Source organism: Talpa occidentalis, unplaced genomic scaffold (assembly GCF_014898055.3).
Source record: "Talpa occidentalis isolate TD23 unplaced genomic scaffold, MPIMG_talOcc4v2.1 talOcc4.15, whole genome shotgun sequence".
NCBI lineage: Eukaryota > Metazoa > Chordata > Mammalia > Eulipotyphla > Talpidae > Talpa > Talpa occidentalis.
The window spans coordinates 40177461-40196297 of record NW_023601543.1 but is presented as its reverse complement, the minus strand read 5'-3'; the positions used below and the strand labels follow the sequence as shown (position 1 = coordinate 40196297).

The 18837-nt window shown below is 35.4% G+C and overlaps 1 protein-coding gene across 3 annotated transcripts in view; it reads right to left on the bottom strand.

Moving 5' to 3' along the window:
* Positions 1–18837, bottom strand: part of RPS6KA6 (ribosomal protein S6 kinase A6) — a 189932-nt gene that overhangs the window by 127703 nt on the left and 43392 nt on the right. For 2 of the 3 annotated variants that reach the window (XM_054695658.1, XM_037512226.2), the window contains exons 6-7: positions 10275–10381; positions 9948–9985 (exon numbers count right to left, since the gene is read on the bottom strand). In XM_054695658.1, coding sequence (XP_054551633.1) covers positions 9948–9985; positions 10275–10381 — 145 coding nt within the window. Of the gene's footprint in view, positions 1–8629; positions 8657–9947; positions 9986–10274; positions 10382–18837 lie in introns of all 3 variants that reach the window. The other variant, XM_037512225.2, reaches the window with a different exon arrangement.

The window sequence follows — 18837 nt, the reverse complement described above, 5'->3', positions numbered from 1 at the left end:
AGATAAGGTACCATATTTATTGCAGTCTTTATATTTTCTTAATCATGGAAAATAATGTTATCATTTTCATTAACCTTTTATCTTTCTTTAATGTCACTGTTAAATATTTCAGTGTGAAACACAACCCTATTTTCTCCATAATTTCTGTGCTTTTAATTGTGCAGCTATGCATAGTGCAGTGATTTTTATAACACATGTGTTGCATTATAAAAGAAGTGGTACATATTGTTAATTGATTTCTGAAAAAGGTGTAAAATCAATTCTGTGGAGACGTTTTTTCAACAAATGGAGCCGGAAAAGTAATATATCAATACATAGAAATCCATCCTTATATGATAAACACACATGCACAAATGAATCATAAATGTGAAACCTAAAACTGTAAAATGTCCATATGAAACATAGGAGGAAATCTTTGTGACCTTGGGGTAGGTGAAAATTTCACAGATGCATTAAAAGTATATTCCATTAAAGGAAAAAAGTGTATAAACCAGACCTTATCAAAATCTAAAATTGCTCTCTAAAAGACACTGTTACAAGAAATTAGAAAGAAGTGTCAGACTGGGAGAAAATATTTGCAACTCACACAGCTAACAAAGGACTTACATACACAGTATATTTTTTAAAACCTCAAAATTTAATAGTAAACAATCCTATATCAGAACAGATATATCCCCCAAAGAAGTAAGTACATGAAAAGGTGTTCAATATCATTAGCTATTACATAAATGAAATTAAAACCATAATCAAATACTGCTCACGTACCTATTAGTATAGGTAGGAAAAAAATACTGACAATACAAAGTAATGGAGAGAAACTGCTACTCTCATACATTGTTGGTGGATATATAAAATGGCACAAGCACTTCAGATAAGAGTTTGGAGGTTACTCATTAAGTTAAATACGCACTTACCGTATCGCCAAGCAATCTCATTCCTTTGGTATTTAATCAAGTGAGATAAAAATTTATGTTCATATAACACCTGTACATGAATATTTATAGTGGCTTCATCCATCACTGCCAAAAGCACCCCAAAATTGCTTTAATTGATAGTTAAACAAACCATGTTACCAACATAAAATGAACACTACTCAGCAATAACAATAGTAAAGAAAAACCACGTTAGTGATACAGACAACAATGTGGATGAATCTCAAAAGCAATATACTACATAAAATGAAGCCAAACTCAAAAGGTTATATACTGCAAGCCTCTTTGCTTGTTATATTGTGGAGAAGATAAAACTATAGGCCCAAATGCCAACTGGTGGCTTTTTAGGGGTAAAGATAAGACTGAATTATAGTAGGGAAATTTTGAGGAATTATGAAACTTTCTTTCATATTTATTATACATATATTATTACATGCATGAAAACCCCACATTTTTATATAATGCCTTTTGGAGAATACAATGATAAAATATATATTCATTGAGTATTATTAACAGAAAATTTTGTTTTAATATTTTTTATTAATTTTGGTTAGCATCATTGTTTCCATAACAGAAGTATAGGATCCACCCTTGAGGCTTCACTGCCAAAAATGTGCCCACCACCAAAGAACCCATGATTCATCACCACAGACACTACTCTTCCTCCCTTCTTCATTCTTGTCTCTCATTTTGTCCTTCCTCCTACCCTTCTGGTTGGCCCCATTCCACAGTGAGCCTTCTAGGGTTAGATTTTTAGTTTGGCTTTATCTAACCCTTTGTTTTGTTTTCCTATATTCCACATGTAACTGACACCATCCAGCACTTCTTTTTTTCATATGGTTGATCTTATTTTCCCTTCCAGCTCCATTCATGTTGCCATAAATGGCAAAAGTTTATCTTTTGATAGCCGAATAGTCCAATACACAAACATCTTCTTAATCCATTCAACTGTTTGGGGACATTTAGGTTGTTTCCATATCCTGGCTAATGTAAACAGTTCTTCAATGAACATGTGAGTGCAAGTTTCCTTACAAGTTAGTGCTTTTGTATTCTTCTGGTAGATACCGAGGAGTGGAATTGCTGAGTTAGATAATGAAGACCCATCCATTCATAGACTTTTGAGAAACTGCCATGCTGTTTCTCCGCAGGGCTTGACAAATCTACATTCCCACCAAAAGTATAGTAGGATTCTTTTCCTACACATCCTCATCAGCATTTATTATTTCTGGACTTTCTGATATGGGTTATTCTCACAGTTGTGAGATGGCATCTCATTGTGGTTGCATTTCTCTGACAATGTGATGAACAATATTTTTTCATGTGCCTATGGGCCATTTACATGTCTTCTTTGGATAAGTGCCTATTAGTTCTTCTGCCCATTTTTAAATTGGGATGCTTTCTTTTTGTTTAGTTGTATGAGATCTTTGCAAATCTTTTACATTAGCCCCTTTCAGATACATGGTGTGCAATTATTTCTCCCATTTACCGGGGGGGTCCTTTTGTTTTGGTGACAGTTTCTTTTGCTATACAAGAGATTTATTGTTTTATGTAGTTCCTTTTATAATTGCTGCTACAGAAGAATTTTCAAATTATGTCCCTGAAACATATGTCAAGAAGTGTTTTGCCTATGATTTTTTTCTATGTATTGTATTGTTTCAGGTCTTATGTCCAATTGTTAATCCATTTTGAATTGATTTTTATGTATGGTGTGAGATAGTGATCTACTTTAATTTTTTCATGCAAAACTGTCCAGTTCTCCTAACACCACTTATTGGAAGAGGCTGTCCATGCTCCAGGGCATATTCTTAATTGTCTTTTCATAGATTAACTGCCCACTTAGGTTTGCCTCTAGGTTATCTATTCTCTTCCATTGGTCTGTATGTGCCCCTGTTTTCTTTCTGTGGATGATTTCTAGTTTGATATCTTTATGGTCACAGAAGATGCTTGGTATGATTTTGATCTTTTTGAATTTGCTGATACTTGTGTTGTGACCCAATATATGATGAATCCTGTATAATGTTCCAAGTGTACTTGAGAAACATGTATATTCAGGTTTTGGGGGGTGCAGTATCATATATGTGTGTGTATAACTACACATTAGGTCCATGTGGTCTAATTCTTTGCTTAAGGCTATTGTTTCCCTATTTATTTTCTGTCTAGCTGATTTTCCAGAGGTGAGAGTGGGGTGTTAAAAGTCCCCTACTACAACTGTGTTTTTTTTTTCCCCAATGTCTGTTTTTAGAGTTAATAGTAGTTGAGAAATATATTTTGGTGCCCCTTCATTTGTTGAGTATATATAGATTGATTAATTTTATGTCTTCCTGATGTAGTGTTCCCTAAGTCATTACAATAATATTAAAAAATTTAATCCATGAACATAGCAAAGCAATTTATTTAGATTTTCTTTGTTTATGAATTCCAGCATTTACCCCTGAGCCACACATTTGGGGATCAAATCCTAAAACAATGTATCAAAGACTTTGAAAACTTAAATAATTAATAACTATTGTCAATGTCCCAGAATGACCTTAGAATTGAACTTACATTGGAACAATAACCTACAGAATTGGGTTGAAACGTGCCACCTAAATCTAACTAGGTCAACTGCCTGCTAAAGCTGAAAATATCAACATCATCCATAGAATTTAAAGAAGATCCAGAATCTCATAGCTTAATATTTAAAATGACAAGAATACAATCTGAAGTTATTTGACATATGAAGAACCACAAGAATTTAAACCCAGATGGTAAAATGTAATAGAAACCAATGGCAAGATGACAAAGATGTAGGAATTCTCTAACAAAGACATTAAAGCAGGTGCTTTAAAAATGATCACAATAACACACTGAAACAAATATTAAAATAGAAAACCTTAGCAAAAAAAAAATAGAAGTTCTAAAGAAGAGTCAAATAAAATGATGGAACAAAGTACAATATTTAAAATTAAAAAAAAAAAAAAACAGGTGAGGTTAACCCCAGGGCTAAAAGGTTGACTCATTATACAGGAAACAAATCAATATAATTAATTGATAATTATTATTGTAGGATTTTTTTCCCAACCATTTTTTCTCAGTTTATCTTTGGAGCTCAGTTTATTTCCTGGAGAGAGTGGAGAGCTGGGTTCTGATTCTTGATGTAGCTAGATATTTTGTGCCTTTTAATTGGTGAGTTCAGCCTATATATATTTAGTGATTACTGATGTATGAAAATCTGTTGCTGTGATTTGTTCCTTAGCTTTATGTGGTTCTATCTATTTCATCATTCAGTTATTTGTATATCTTTCTTTTTTGGGGGGTTAGATATAAGAACTCCTTTCAATATTTCTTGGCGGGAAGAAGGGTCGTTTGTTTGCAAATTCCTCCAGGTTCTTTTTGTTTGCAAAGGATTTTGTAACTCCTTTCCTTCATATCTGAAGGAGAGTTTTGCAGGATAAATTGTTTTTGGCTGCTAGTTTTTATCTTTAATATTTGGCATATGCTGTTCCATTCACTCCTTGTGCATAGTATTTCTTCAGAGTAGTCTGATTTTAGCCTCATTGAGGTGCCTTTATAAGTTATCTGCTTCCTTCCCCTTGCCAGCTTCAATATTTTCTTCATCTTGAAATTTTGAATGTCTTACTACTAAATGTTTTGCTGTCAGTCTCACTTTATTTAGATACCCTGGGATTCTTTAAGCTTCCTGGATTTGTACATTTTTACCTTTTCTAAATTCAGGAAGTTTTCCTCCATAATTTCTTTAAATTTACTTTGTTTCCCCCCTATCTTCTCCCTCTGTTATTCCCATTATTCTTATATTTCCTTTCCTCATGGAGTCAAATAAATCTCAGAGTATTTCTTCATTTTTTTTTTTACTTTGTTTCTCTTTTTACTTTTCTACCCATATTCCTTGTTTAATTTCACATCTTCAAATACACTGATTTGTTCTTCCATTTTGTCTATTCTACTTCCATAGCTCTCTTTTTTTATAACTCCTATAATGTTCTTTTTATATCCTGAATCTCCATATTTCTCTTTAGTTAGAACTTCAATTTTGGTCTTCAGTTCATCGTCTTAAGATCACCTGTTGTGTTGATCTTATTTCTCATGACATTCATTTTCTTTTATTTTCTTTAATTCAAATTCTTTAATTTTCTTCATCATGGCAATTTTGAATTCTGCATCTGAAAGGAAGCCTATATCTTCCATCTCTTTGTAGTTTAGTCCCAAAGACATTCTCCCTCACTGGTATTTTGTTCCCCTGAGTACTTGTGTGGCAATTTGCTGTGTTCTTCCTTCTCCCCATTGTTAGTTTTCCCATTGCCCAGCTGTGGGTGTGGCTTTTGCTCTTCTTCTCAAACAAGCCTGGGCTCTTTTCAGGGTCTACTCCCATGACTTTGCATTGCTGCTCAGTAGTTGGTGGGTGGGGATGATGAGGCTTCCTCCTCCTCTGAGGGCAGATGGGGCACATTCACCTGGTACCTTGGGGAGTCGTGCAGGGCTGTCTGAAATGGCAATAGTCGCTGGGGGATGCTGGAGTTTCCTTCATCTCTGAGGCCAGGAGGGTTGTGCTCACCTGGTGTTTTGTGGAGCGGCAGGGGTCTGGCTACAATGGCAGTGGCAGTGGACAGATGCTAGAGCTTCCCTTTCCTCAGAAACTGGGCAGGGAGAATTTACCGGGCACCTTGCAGAGTATCAGAGGTGCTGGTTGCAGCTGCAGTAGTGGTGTGAGGGGATGTTGAGGTTTCCTTCTCCTTTTGATGTCCAGAACTGTTTTATATATTGATTTTGATGGTGCTTACAAGACTATGCATGTGTCAAAGTTTAGAGAATTATACATGGAAAAATTAATGTTTTTTTAATTTTTTTTAAAGATTTATTAATGCATACAAAAGCTGGGGTGCAGGCCAGAGATGCGGGGGGTTGGTGAGAGGATTCACCAGAGACAGAGTGGGGAACAGAACAGGCAGATTGACTGAAGTACACTGCTGAGGGGAGAAGCGGGCAAGTCAGGAGAGGTCTGCCGTGCCATGTGGGTTGCTCCCTGGCCGGCCGGGGATCAAACTTGTGCTGCAAAGGCTGCAAACCACCCCATAGTGAGGTGCTTAACCCCTTGCGCCACCAGGAAGGCCCAAGTAATGTTTTTTTTTTTTTTAAATATCAAACTTTATATTGAAATCACTACAGATTCACATGCACATATATACATGTGAAATACTACACAGATTCTCTTAATGCTTTTACCCAGTTTCCCCCAGATAATATTTTTCAAAATTATAGTACAATAGCACAACCATAATCTTGAAAATAAGGAAGACCAAGATCAGAAAAATTCTATCACCATAAGAATCCAAAATATTATATTTTATTCTATGTAAATTATACTTTAATTCTATAGAGAAAGAAGCTATATTTTACTTTAAATAAAATACCAACAATGACACTTAATTTTAGGGCCCCTTGATACTGTTTGTATAACCATGTTCAGTATTTTCACTTAAAAATCACTTATCCTTATATAATAACTGAATGTATTATGATTTCGGCATATGTTTTAAAAAATCTTGTTTAGTATCATAATGTTCTTTCTCTGCATTTTGAGCCTTTTAAATTCTGAACATTCCTTGTTAAAAATTAAACATAAATAAGAGCTGATCTTCAAGTTCAGTTCAGCTGAATATAACAACATACCTGTAGAGAAGAACACTGCCTCTTTGGGCATTCCAGAAAGGAGGAATAAGGAAGATAATTTTCTTATGCTCTGTTAACTTTCAGCGATTTATGCCACACCACAGAGGTCTTTTGCTGTACTATTTCTGAGAAAACTCAGTAGAATTTGCTCATCAGCCAATTTAAAAAAAAATTACAATCATAAGAGTTAGCTACAATAGTAAATAAGACATACCTTAATCAATGTTTTTTCCACACTAGTTATTTGAAAAGAAAATATAGAAATCAGCTACATAAAGGGTTCTTTTGTTTGGGGAGGGTGTCAGTATTTGTAACCATCCCTTTATATGGCTTTAGATTTTAAAAGCATGCCCAGAACACAATAATGTAACTAGTATTTATTGTAAGCAATACTGGTTACTGTTTTGATAAAGGTAAAAATTACTTAGAATTACTTCAAGTACTTATTTTCTCACAAAAACTCAGGTCAAGTATTATGTGATTTAAATTTCTGACAATGTATGCTTTTTCTTTCCCTTTATAGAAATTACCCCTGAATTATATCCCTCGGAAAATACATTATAACAACCACAGGCTTTAAAAAAGCAACTGTGTGTTCAATTTATCACTTTTAACATGTTATTAGTTAACATTTCTTTCACCAGGATATCCACATAGTTAGTGTAAGTGTGTGTATGTGTGTCTGTGTGTGTGTGATTGAGTGTATGTATCCAAGAAAAAAAAAAGACATAAGGACAATATAAATAATATATTAACAAGTGTACAGTTATCTTGGAGGGTACCCATTCTCACTCCACTGAACTGTTATATATTCATAATCTGATTATGAAATTAATCAGGCTCAAAGCACAGTCATACCAAGGAACCTTTTTATAGTGCACTGACATTCCTGAGTAATCTACTAACCATTACGTCCATTCTTCACATGTGGAAGATTTTTTTATAGTGAACAGGCAAAAAAAAAAAGGGTATTGTCCCTCTGTAAGATTATCCTGGGAAATTCAGAATGCCGAGACTAGACGTGACATTGGTAAATCTCTACAACCCATGCACAGCCCACTGATATGATTAACAATTAATTTGGTGATTTCTGACTATGGTATTTAAGTGGAGGGAAGGAGACAAGCAGGGAAGGAGGGAGGAAAAGAGGAAAGACACTCAAGATGGAAACGAACAAAAGGTAGAAAGCGAAAAAGGAAGAAAAGAAAAAAAGGAAAGAAGGAATAAAATAAAGGCTGAAAAATGGTCTTAAAATACTTGTGAATGATCACTTTAAGCAGACTTACTGGAAAGTTTTGAGGATAAATACATAAATATATCATAGAGCAGAAAAATGCTGAATTCAGCTATAAACATAAAACAGTATAAATTATCCAATATTTGTAATTGTTCACTTTCTTTAAAGAAATATTGGTGCTATGTTAAGGAAAATAGATTGAATTGTGAAATAACATATAAATCACATTTTCTTCTTGTCACATGTCTTGTGTGTCTTGCTTATAAATTAACATTGATTCTAACTATTCTCACCTTCAAAGCATGAAAAGTGTGTTTAACATATTTAAGAATCCATATAAAGATGCATATAAGACTAAATATAAAAAATCTGATACATTAATCACCCAATTAACCTTGATGTAGAAGAGAAATATAAGTAGGATTTATGTTACTCTCTTTCCACCTCCCTTCCTCACCCCTGATGAAATCGATAAAATTTATTAAGCAAAATTAAAATAATTAAAAGTTCTAGTTATCTTTACAACTAAAGTTTGACTGCTACAAAATAAAATTTTATAATATGTACAATCTCAAAAGTACTGTACTCGCTTCATTTTTCTTCCCTTTTCCTCTTTTAATTCCCTTAAATTTGCAATGCTTCTTTTATATATGAAAGAAAATCAGGTTATAAATCAATAAGTTTCATAAAACTGATTTTGATTTTTGACACATTTGCTTGCATTTTTAAGTTAATAACTTCATACTTTATCATTACATTTAAGTAGTATACTTAGAAATTTAAAGCAACTTACCTTTAAAGTACACAGGTCCAAAATTCTCTGTAAAGACCACATCTTCATTTTATCTCTGTTTTAAAATTCTGATAATTAAATACAGAATTTACTATCTATTTAAAACATAATTAACCTTTTGAGATTGGCTCACTCAGCAAAATGACCTTGAGTTCATCCAAGTTGTTGCATATGCCATGAGTTATTTCTTTTTTAGTGGTAAGTAGTATTCCTGTCTCTCTCGCTGTGTGTGTGTGTGTGTGTGTGTGTGTGTAAGTTCATCCATTCAGCCTCTCTGAAGGACAACTGAGATCTCTATTACAGAGTTGCTCTGAAACTTCATATAAGATTTTGTGTGCACCTACGTTTTCATTTCTCAAGGATTAGAGCTCAGAGGTGTGACTACTGTATGGTCATATTTATACAATATTCTAAAATTTAAAAAAAAAGTCAAGACATAGAACAGAGAATTGGTAGCTAGGAGTTAGGGAAAGATGATGAAGCACGTAACTATAAATGTGCAGCACAAGAGAACTATTTTGTAGCTATAGAACAGTTCTGAATATTGATTTTAGTACTGGTATTCGAATCTATGTGACAAAATGTCAAAGAACTATACAGAAAGAGAAACAAAAAATCAAATGCATGTAAAAACTGATGAATTCAAGTAAAGTATGTCATTCGATTAGTTGTACTGTACCAATCAAGGTCCTGGATTTAATAATGCACTGCAGGTTTATAAGATGTCACCATTGAGGGAAGCTGGGTGAAGGGTACATAGGATCTTGATATTATTTTGGCAACTTATTGTGAGCCTATAATTATTTCAAAATAAAAAAATTTGTGAATGTTATAATAAGAATGCTTTATGCCTAAAAGTTCTGTAAGGATTAGCAGCGTGTTATATATAATAAAATCTCAATAGTGAAAATAGAGTAAGTAAAATAAAAATGTTTTATACAAATAAAAAACAAAATAAACTTGATTTGATTATGGAACACTTGACTTAAAAGTTTTTAAAAAGTTATCCCTATATTCAAATACAATTGCTACCTGTAATAAACCCCTCAATCTAGAGTTAAACCAAGATGATGCGTTTTTACCTGGAAAATCAAATGTCATTTATTAATTAGGGTAGTTACTCTCTTGTATTTACTTTTATTGGTATTACAATTAGAACATATCAAAACCCTTTCTACCCTTTAACTTTGGTTCATTAAAGAGGTGAATAAAATATAAATCAAATCAAAAAAGAAGAAAAAAGAAAATAGGCTTAGACATATATTAAAGTAACAAAAAATATATTAATGAGCTTAGCGTAGAATTAAAAAATGCATACCTGTTAACTTGATATGTCCCACTTCATCTAGTAAAATGCTGTAAATCAAAATTTACATTCAGTAAGATGAAATATTTTATATAAAACATTTGCATAAATGTCATAAATTTTCAAAAAGTCAGTACTTGATGTACTGGGAATTTTTTAAATGATTAGTTGTATCAAATGGTATGCTACTATGATTAACTTTTATAAGCTTCATATAATGGTGTAATTCATACATATTTTCATATAATCTTTAAAATAAAATATTAATCAAAGAAGGTCAAAAAGTTAGCTAGAGAAATATAGTAATTACAGGGATATGTAAGGAAAACATAGCTTTACTTTTCTGGTTTCAGGTCTCTATATACAATTCCTAATTGGTGCAGATGATCCAAAGCAAGGGCCAGTTCAGCAAGATAGAATTTCACATCCTCCTCTGTAAACAGAACCTAGAATAAAATGATAATTTACCATTTGACTTTTTACAATGTTGATATCTTTTAAAGTTACTTCATTAAAAACCTTTAAGCAGACAAATCTGAGCAAATAATAAGAACATTAAGTAAACAGATGAAACTAACCTCTTTGAGAATCCTTCTCTTCACTTTTAATGTAAATTTCCCAAAGCAATGTGATTCATATATCTTCTTAGAGTGAATGCATTATACTGGATTTATTTTTTAAATGACTTAGGTTATAATATGATTAATTTTAATACACTACCAAAATATAGTGATGTTGTCAGGGTCTTTAATATATAAGGGATGTTTTGTTTCAGCATTGGTAAAAGGCAAAATATTTATACAATCTGAAGAGAAGCCAGATTATCATTTTAGCATTGGTAATTCCACTATTTCTATGACTTTAACTGCCTAACTTCAATTCTCAGGAATTTTGCTCTTAGTCATGCTATTAAATCAAAGCTTCTAGTATACCAATGCATATTATTAAATTAGTAGTCCCATATTAAACAAATTCTATGTTTTACATTTATTTATTCTTTTGAATGAGGTAGCATTAGGATCCTCCCCATCAGGGGCTGTGACCGTAGTGCACCCAATCCAAATCACCCATAGATCACTGACATACTCCACTGTATTTCCTTCCTTCTAAACAAAGTGCTAAAACCCATCTCTGACATAAGAAGTAGCTCCAGACCTCTGTTATCCTACTAAATTACAGGATTTTAATGGCACTGTATTTCTCAATAATTTTGCATCTATGAAAAAATCTGCTATGGTAAAGTAAAAAAAAAAAAAAAAAAAAAACTTGGAATCAGAATTGGCAGTGTAAAGTTTGACATGTAACTTAGCCCTCTGGTTTTCAATTTCCAAAAATGTAAAATTAGGATAATAATATCTGTTGTATCTATATAACAAGGTTGTTGTTAAGAGTGGGGGAAAAGTTTTGTAAATTGTAAAGTGCTATGTGTGCAACCATGAGGCATTTCTATTATAGGTTATATCTTTTCATTCATGAGTGTTAATTTGCTTATAAAATTGGACACTATGCAACCATTAGACATAATTTTTTCAGATTTGCAAAGGCATTTGGATTAGCAAAGCAACTTGTCAAAAAAGTGATTATTTCATTAAAAAGTTTGTGAATAAAATTTTATGATTATTTTGCCCATTTAGAATTATGAGCATTGAATTACATAACAGACTTTAATTTACAAGTAAAATTTCAGTAAAAGAGCAGTTCAAAGACAAATTGTGGTACTACACACCTGCTTTCAAAAATTATCTTTAGAAAAATAGACTGTTTATTATCTAACTTTTAGGAGAGTTCATTCAAATATTATGATGGTAAATGTATATCATTTTCACATATTTTATAAAGAATAAAAATATTTGTTACTTATTAACTTTTGAGGAAGGATAACTTCTAAGGCAGGAACTAGATCAAGATAGGAGGGATTATGGTCAAAATAAGGGGGGTGGGAATTATATGGGGACTATAACCAAGATGAAAAAGCATATATTGTGCAAAAATGAAAAATGATGTAAAAATGTATAAAATATAAAAAATAAATAAAAATAAAAATATAAAAATAAAAAAAAAGAAATCTAACACAGATGAATAACCTAACAAAAATCTTTCAAATTCTAAATTAAAGAGGAAACTGCAGAGATTCCACTTCATGTCATGAAGCGGTCACTGTGGAAAGCCTCCTGATGGATTAAAATAATAAACTTACTAAGTAGCAATTATGTGCCAGATTATAATCTTTCAAGCCCAATAGGTTAGGTATTATCACCAGCTTACATATGGAGAAAGAAAATCAGAGTGACGAGGTAATTTTACCCAAAACAACATAAAAAGAAGCAGGTCTAGGATTTGAACTTAGGGATATCTTTCCTTAAGACTACCTCTTCCCCAGAAACTGCTTCTGCTATATACTACAACAATTTAATTTTTAAGTTTTAGGCACTACTGCTTCCCTATTCACGAATCATGCTATTATTAATGTTTTCCTGTTCACTAATCATACCATCATAAATCTTCCCAAAATGAAAATCACTAAAATCCCAGCATCTTGAAGTAATAACCACTGCTAGCCTTTTGTGGTCCGCTCTTTAAATTGTTTGTGTGTATATATATATATATACACACACACACACACACACACACACATATATATGTATATATATATATGTGTGTGTGTGTGTGTGTTTTTGACATATTTGAGATTATACTATACATACTATTTAGAATCCCCTTTTACCCCTCTTAATATTATATCATAAATATTTTCCCATATCTTTATTTCTTTTTACATTTTCCAAAGTTATTATTAGAAGCTCAAATTTTACCATTGGGAACAACGCCATCAGCTATTATCCTTTGAAAATTCACATAGAACATTTTCTTTTTTTTTTAATTGAGGCAACATTGGTTTACAATATGGTATACGATTCAGAAGTATAGGATCACACCTCTTCGGATGTATGTTACCACACCACAACTACCATACATTAAGGCATCCATAGTCCTCCACCACAGTCCATTCCTCCCATATCATACTTAGTAATAAATTTTCAATAGTTGTATACTATCAACATACCAATTTACCATAATTTAACTAAATATTCATTTGGGTTATTTACAGTTTTTCACTACTTTAAATAATTTTATAATATATATGTATGTGTTTATTTATATATGCGGTATGTATAATATGATTTTTATTATTTTCCCAAAATGGAGTCCTAAGAAATAATCAAGAAATACTGAGTAAAGGAGTATAAATAAGATTCTTGACATACACAACAAAACTATTTTCCAAAAAAGTTACAAAATGTCTACAACCATCAGCAGATTATGAAATAATCTGTCTTACTACATTCATCATAGAATTGAATAGTACCCTTAAAAAAAAAAACTTTTCTAGAGAAGCTGGAGGGTGCCATGATGCCCGGAGGCTTGAGCAGACAATACTGGGAGGTGAACTTGGCCTCTGGAGGGATGCCCGTCCCAGGACTTGGCGTTGCCTTTGTCGCTTGTCCCAAGTGAAGAAGCCACCTCTGATCGACAACCACGCAGCAAGGCCCTGGCTGCTCCGGCAGGCTTGAGCCATCGGGGAAGTGCATATATTGACACTGTTGTCTCACAAGACATGAACACAAAATCACCAGTTTGAGGCTCAGTCTAGGCTCATAGACTAGCAGGGCCTCTGCGGAAGGGCTCGGTAACTGGTGGGTTCTGTGAGGATCTTGAACCACCTTCTTGGAAGCTAGTGCCCGCATCAGATGTCTCCTCTGAAGCAGCTGCAGCAGTAGCACCCATGGATGTGCCTTCCTGAGGACTCTGTGAATTTCAACATAACCCAGCAGTAGGACCCAGGACTCTTGTATCTGCTGGCCAGTGTTCACAACCCTGGTACGATATCTTTCCCTCTTTGAAACTTCAAACCAAAGAACTTAGAGGGCACTACATCGGTGGTTCCTTGCCCAGGACCCATGACCACTCATTGCAGCGATGGGACTCTGTGGGACCCCCTCTCGCTGCCTTTCAGATGTTAATTCCTCCTATCTTATATCACAATTATGCCTCATATCTGCTTCTGGAAAACTCAATCAGCAACAGTTGGCACCAGGAGTGATCTGAGAAAGGCGGCAATAAGATAGTGTTTTGGAACCAAATCACTCACCGCTCAACTTCCTGTGAAGATTGCTGGTGGCAAGAGGACTATGCAACATGGCTGCGAGGAGAGGCAGTGAGTAAGATCTCCCATTAAAAAAAAAGTTAATAGGGAGGAAAAGCGGCAGGTCCCAGTGAGAACTGGGACATGGAAGATAAACGGATGACTCCAACAAACTACCCGAAGAAGAAAGTTGCCATAAAAGAGGACTAGAAGGGAGGAAAGAGCAGAAACCTGTTACACTCCCCCACCCACAAAGTTGGCACTCTCCAACCAACAGAAAGGAGGAAAAAAACAAACTAAAATGACCAATAAGAACAAACTATGCATCAAGTGGGACTGGGAGTGGAAAGGAACTATTTCAGCCACCACACCCCGTGAACTGGAGGTGTGGAGAACCCTGCAGGATTTGCTGTAGAGGTGAGCGAACGGCTCCAAGCACCATTAGAGAACAGAGACCCCCCCGGAGACCTGCACACAGTCCAGGGCCAGCCGGTAAGCTTACGCGGAAAAGCGGCACACTTAAAAAGCAAGCGAGGATCATGGCTGCCCAGGTACCCACGCCTGCGACCTAGGCTTGCAGGGAAATGCGCGGGGGCCCTCACTGAGGTGAAAGTCCCTCACTGAGTAAACAGAAACCAGGCGCCCGGACACGGGAGTGGGGTGAAAAAGGCGAAATTCCTGTGGCCACTGAACTGGGCTACAGCCCGTGTCCTGGACCTGAGGGCTTTGGAACTGAGACCCGGGGCACGAAATTCGGGGCGTGGGTCCTCCACGTCGGTGGGGTACAAGGCAGACACAGCACCCCAAAGCCGTTGAGGTTCTCCCTACCATTCCCACACTGTTCCCTGTCCCACAGGGTAAAAAAACAGCTCCCCAAGGACATTAGGAGAGATCTCTGGCACCACCTAGCGAGCAGAAAAAAAGTCACTAACACCCATAGAACAGGGACCTTTCTTCAGAAAAGAGTGCTTGAAACCGGCAGAAAGCTCCGGGAGGAGTCTGTGGCCAGCTGGGAAGTTAGGCCACCCCAGGCCCCTTCAGACCATCAGTCTGAGCCCACAGGGGGAGTGGGCAGCCACGGCTGGGGCAGACCGGGCGCGCAGAAGTGTGCCTGTGACCGGACGCGCAGGGAGCGCATCCAGCATCGCCATTTTAGAACAGGGATATTTCTTCAGTAAAGACTGCCTGCAGAAGGCTCACTCAGGAGCCAGAGGTGAGCGGGGAAGCTCGCCCACACCAGGCCCCTTTTGGCCTGCAGTCCAAACCCAGAGGGGGAGCAGGAACCCACAGCAGGGGCAGACCAAGCACACAGGGGAGTGGGTCCCCACATCAGCATTTTAGAACAGGGACTTCTCTTCAGTAAAGACGGCTTGAAACTGACCGATGGATCCTGGAGGAGCCAGAGGGGAGCAGAGAAGCTCACGCAAGATGCCAGCCAGTCCCAGCAACACATTGTCCCAATGCATACAACAAATTAGAAAACAGACAGTAGGCAGTAGAAGAACCACACGCAAGCTAACAACTCCTCAGGAAAAAAGCACACCACCAAAAGAAAACCACCCCCAGATTGCAACGACAGTAACTTGAAAGAACTTCTGAGCCTTCCAGAAAGAGAATTAAAAATTGCCGTGATTAAAAAAATGACAGAACTCATAAAAGAAAACAATGATCAGAGGAAGGAAATTGAGTCCCTAAAGAGGGAAAACAATGGTCAGAAGAATGAAACTGAGTCCCAAAAGAGGGAAGCAAAAGAAACGCAGGAGATCAAACAATAAATGGAGGAAATAAGGAACTCTGGGAAAAGCAATGAAAGCAGAATAGATGAAATGGAAGAACGAATAAGTACTCTTGAAGACACAGAAATAAAAAGAACCAAAACAGAAAAGGAAAGAGAAGTACGAAGGAAAAAGAACGAATAAAGACTTTGGGAACTATCTGACTCCATGAGGAAAAGAAATATAAGAGTTATAGGAATCCCAGAAGGAGAGGAGAGAGATGTAGGAACAGAGAAAATATTCAAAGAGATAATTGAAGAGAACTTCCCAAATGTGAAGAAGGAGCTGAAAATTGATATACAAGAAGCAAGAAGAACACCAAACTTCCACGATGAAAGGAAAAATACAGCAAGACACATAATAGTAAAGCTCCCAAGAATCCAGGACAAGGAAAAAATAATGAAGCTGACAAGAGGGAAGAAACGGATAACATTCAAAGGAAAACCAATCAGGCTGACATCAGACTTCTCCTAAGAAACACTATGGACAAGGAGAGAGTGGAGGGACATAGTCAACAGACTCCAAGAAAACAGATGCCAACAAAGAATACTCTATCCCGCAAAGCTCTCCTTCCTCTATGAAGAAAGAATAACGATCTTCCCAGACAAACAGAAACTCTGGAATTTCATTACGACTAAACCCCCACTCCAAAAAAATACTACAAGGAATCCTAAAGCCAGAATCTCAGAGGGACGAATAACAACGAAAGAAGACCAAAAAAAAAAAGTTATTAAAAGATTAAATAAATGAAATCAAAGGAAAGACAAACACAATGGCAAATACAGATGCTAACATATCAATAATAACTCTAAATGTAAATGGACTAACTCTTCAAAAAAAAGACACAGAGTTGCAGCCTGGATTAAGAAACAAAACCCAACCTTTTGCTGTCTCCAGGAAACACATTTAGCTACAAAAGATAAAAATAGGCTCAAAGATAAATGATGGAAAACAATCCAACAAGCAAATGGACCAAAAAAGAAAGCAGGAACAGCTATACTTATATCAGATAAAACAGATTTCAAACTCAAAAGATAAAAAGAGACCCCATGGTCACTACATTATGATCAAGGGACAATACTTCAAGAAGAAATGACACTCATTAACATATACTCACCAAATGAAGGAGCACCAAAATATATCAGACAACTGTTGTCATCTCTGAAACAACATAATCAGAGAAAACACATACATAGTGGAGACTTCAACACACCACTATCAACAATGGATAGATCAACAAGACAAAAAATAAGTAAAGAAACTAAAGCTCTAAATAAGGACCTAGAGCATTTGGGCTTAACAGACATCTATAGAACACTAAACCCCCAAAAAACGGAGTACACATTTTTCTCAAGCGCACACGTATCATTCTCCAGGATCGATCACATACTGGGGCACAAGACAAACATCAACAGATACACCAAGATTGAAATCATACCAATCATCTTTTCTGACCATGAAGGCATCAAACTAGAAATAAACCATAAAAAGAAGGCAAGGAACTTTCCTACGTCATGGAGATTAAAAACCACACTACTGAAAGAACACTGGACTAATGAAGAGATCAAAGAAGAAATTAAAAAATTCTTTGAATTGAATGACAAGGAGGACACCAATATCCTAAATGTATGGGATGCAGCAAAAGCAGTAATAAGAGGAAAAGATATAGCAATAGAAGCTCACATCAAGAAACATGAAAGAACTCAAAGAAACAAAATAATCTCGAAGCTCAAAGATCTAGAAAAAGAACAACAACAAAAAAAAACCAAAACCAGTAGAAGAAAAGATATAATAAAAACCAAAGCAGAAATCAATGAAATTGAAAATAAAAAAAAAAAAAACAATCCAAAAGATCAATGAAACCAAGAGCTGGTTCTTTGAAAAAATAAATAAAACAGACAAACCCCTAGCCAGGCTCACAAAGGAAAAAAGGGAGAAAGCACATATAAACAGGATCATAAATGAAAGAGAGAAATCACAACGGACACAAGCAGAAATCAAAAGAATAATCAGTAACTAATATGAACAGTTATATGGAAACAAGTTCAACAATCTAGAGGAGATGGACAAATTCCTACAACTCTACAATCACCCAAAGCTAGATAAAGAAGAAATAGAACACCTAAACAGACCAATTACAAGCAGCAAAATTGAAATGGTAATCAAAAACCTCCCCAAAAACAAAAGCCCAGGACATGATGGATTTACAAATGAATTCTACCAAACATTCAGAGACGAATTAGTGCCTATCCTTCACAAACTCTTCCAAAAATTGAGAAGGAAGGGACAATACCAAACACGTTCTATGAAGCCAACATTACACTAATACCAAAACCAAACAAGGACAACACAAAAAAAGGAAAACTACAGACAGGCCAATCTCCTAATGAACACTGATGCAAAAATCCTCAATAAAATTTTAGCTATCAGAAATCCAACAATGTATCCATAAGATAATTCACCACGACCAATAGGATTCATTCCAGGGACACAAGGGATGGTTTAACATCTGAAAATCATCAACGTTATCCAACACATCAACAAAAAGAAATATAAAAACCATATGATAATATCAATAGATGCTGTGAAAGCTTTCGACAAAGTACAACACCCATTCATGATAAAAGCCCTTGAAATCCTTGGGATGCAAGGAACATACCTCAACATCATAAAGGCCATATATGACAAGCCAACAGCCAGTATCATTCTCAATGGTGAAAAAGCTGAAAGCAATTCCATTAAGATCTGGAACAAGACAACGATGTCCACTCTCACCACTGCTTTTCAATATAACCGGAAGTCCTAGCCAGAGCAATAAGACAAGAGAAAGACATACAAGGAATCCAAATAGGAAAAGAAGTCAAACTATCACTATTTGCAGATAATATGATAATATACATAGAGAACCCCAAAAACTCCACAAAAAAAATAATTCAACTCATCAATCAGTTCAGTAAAGTGGCAGGATACAAAATCAACACGC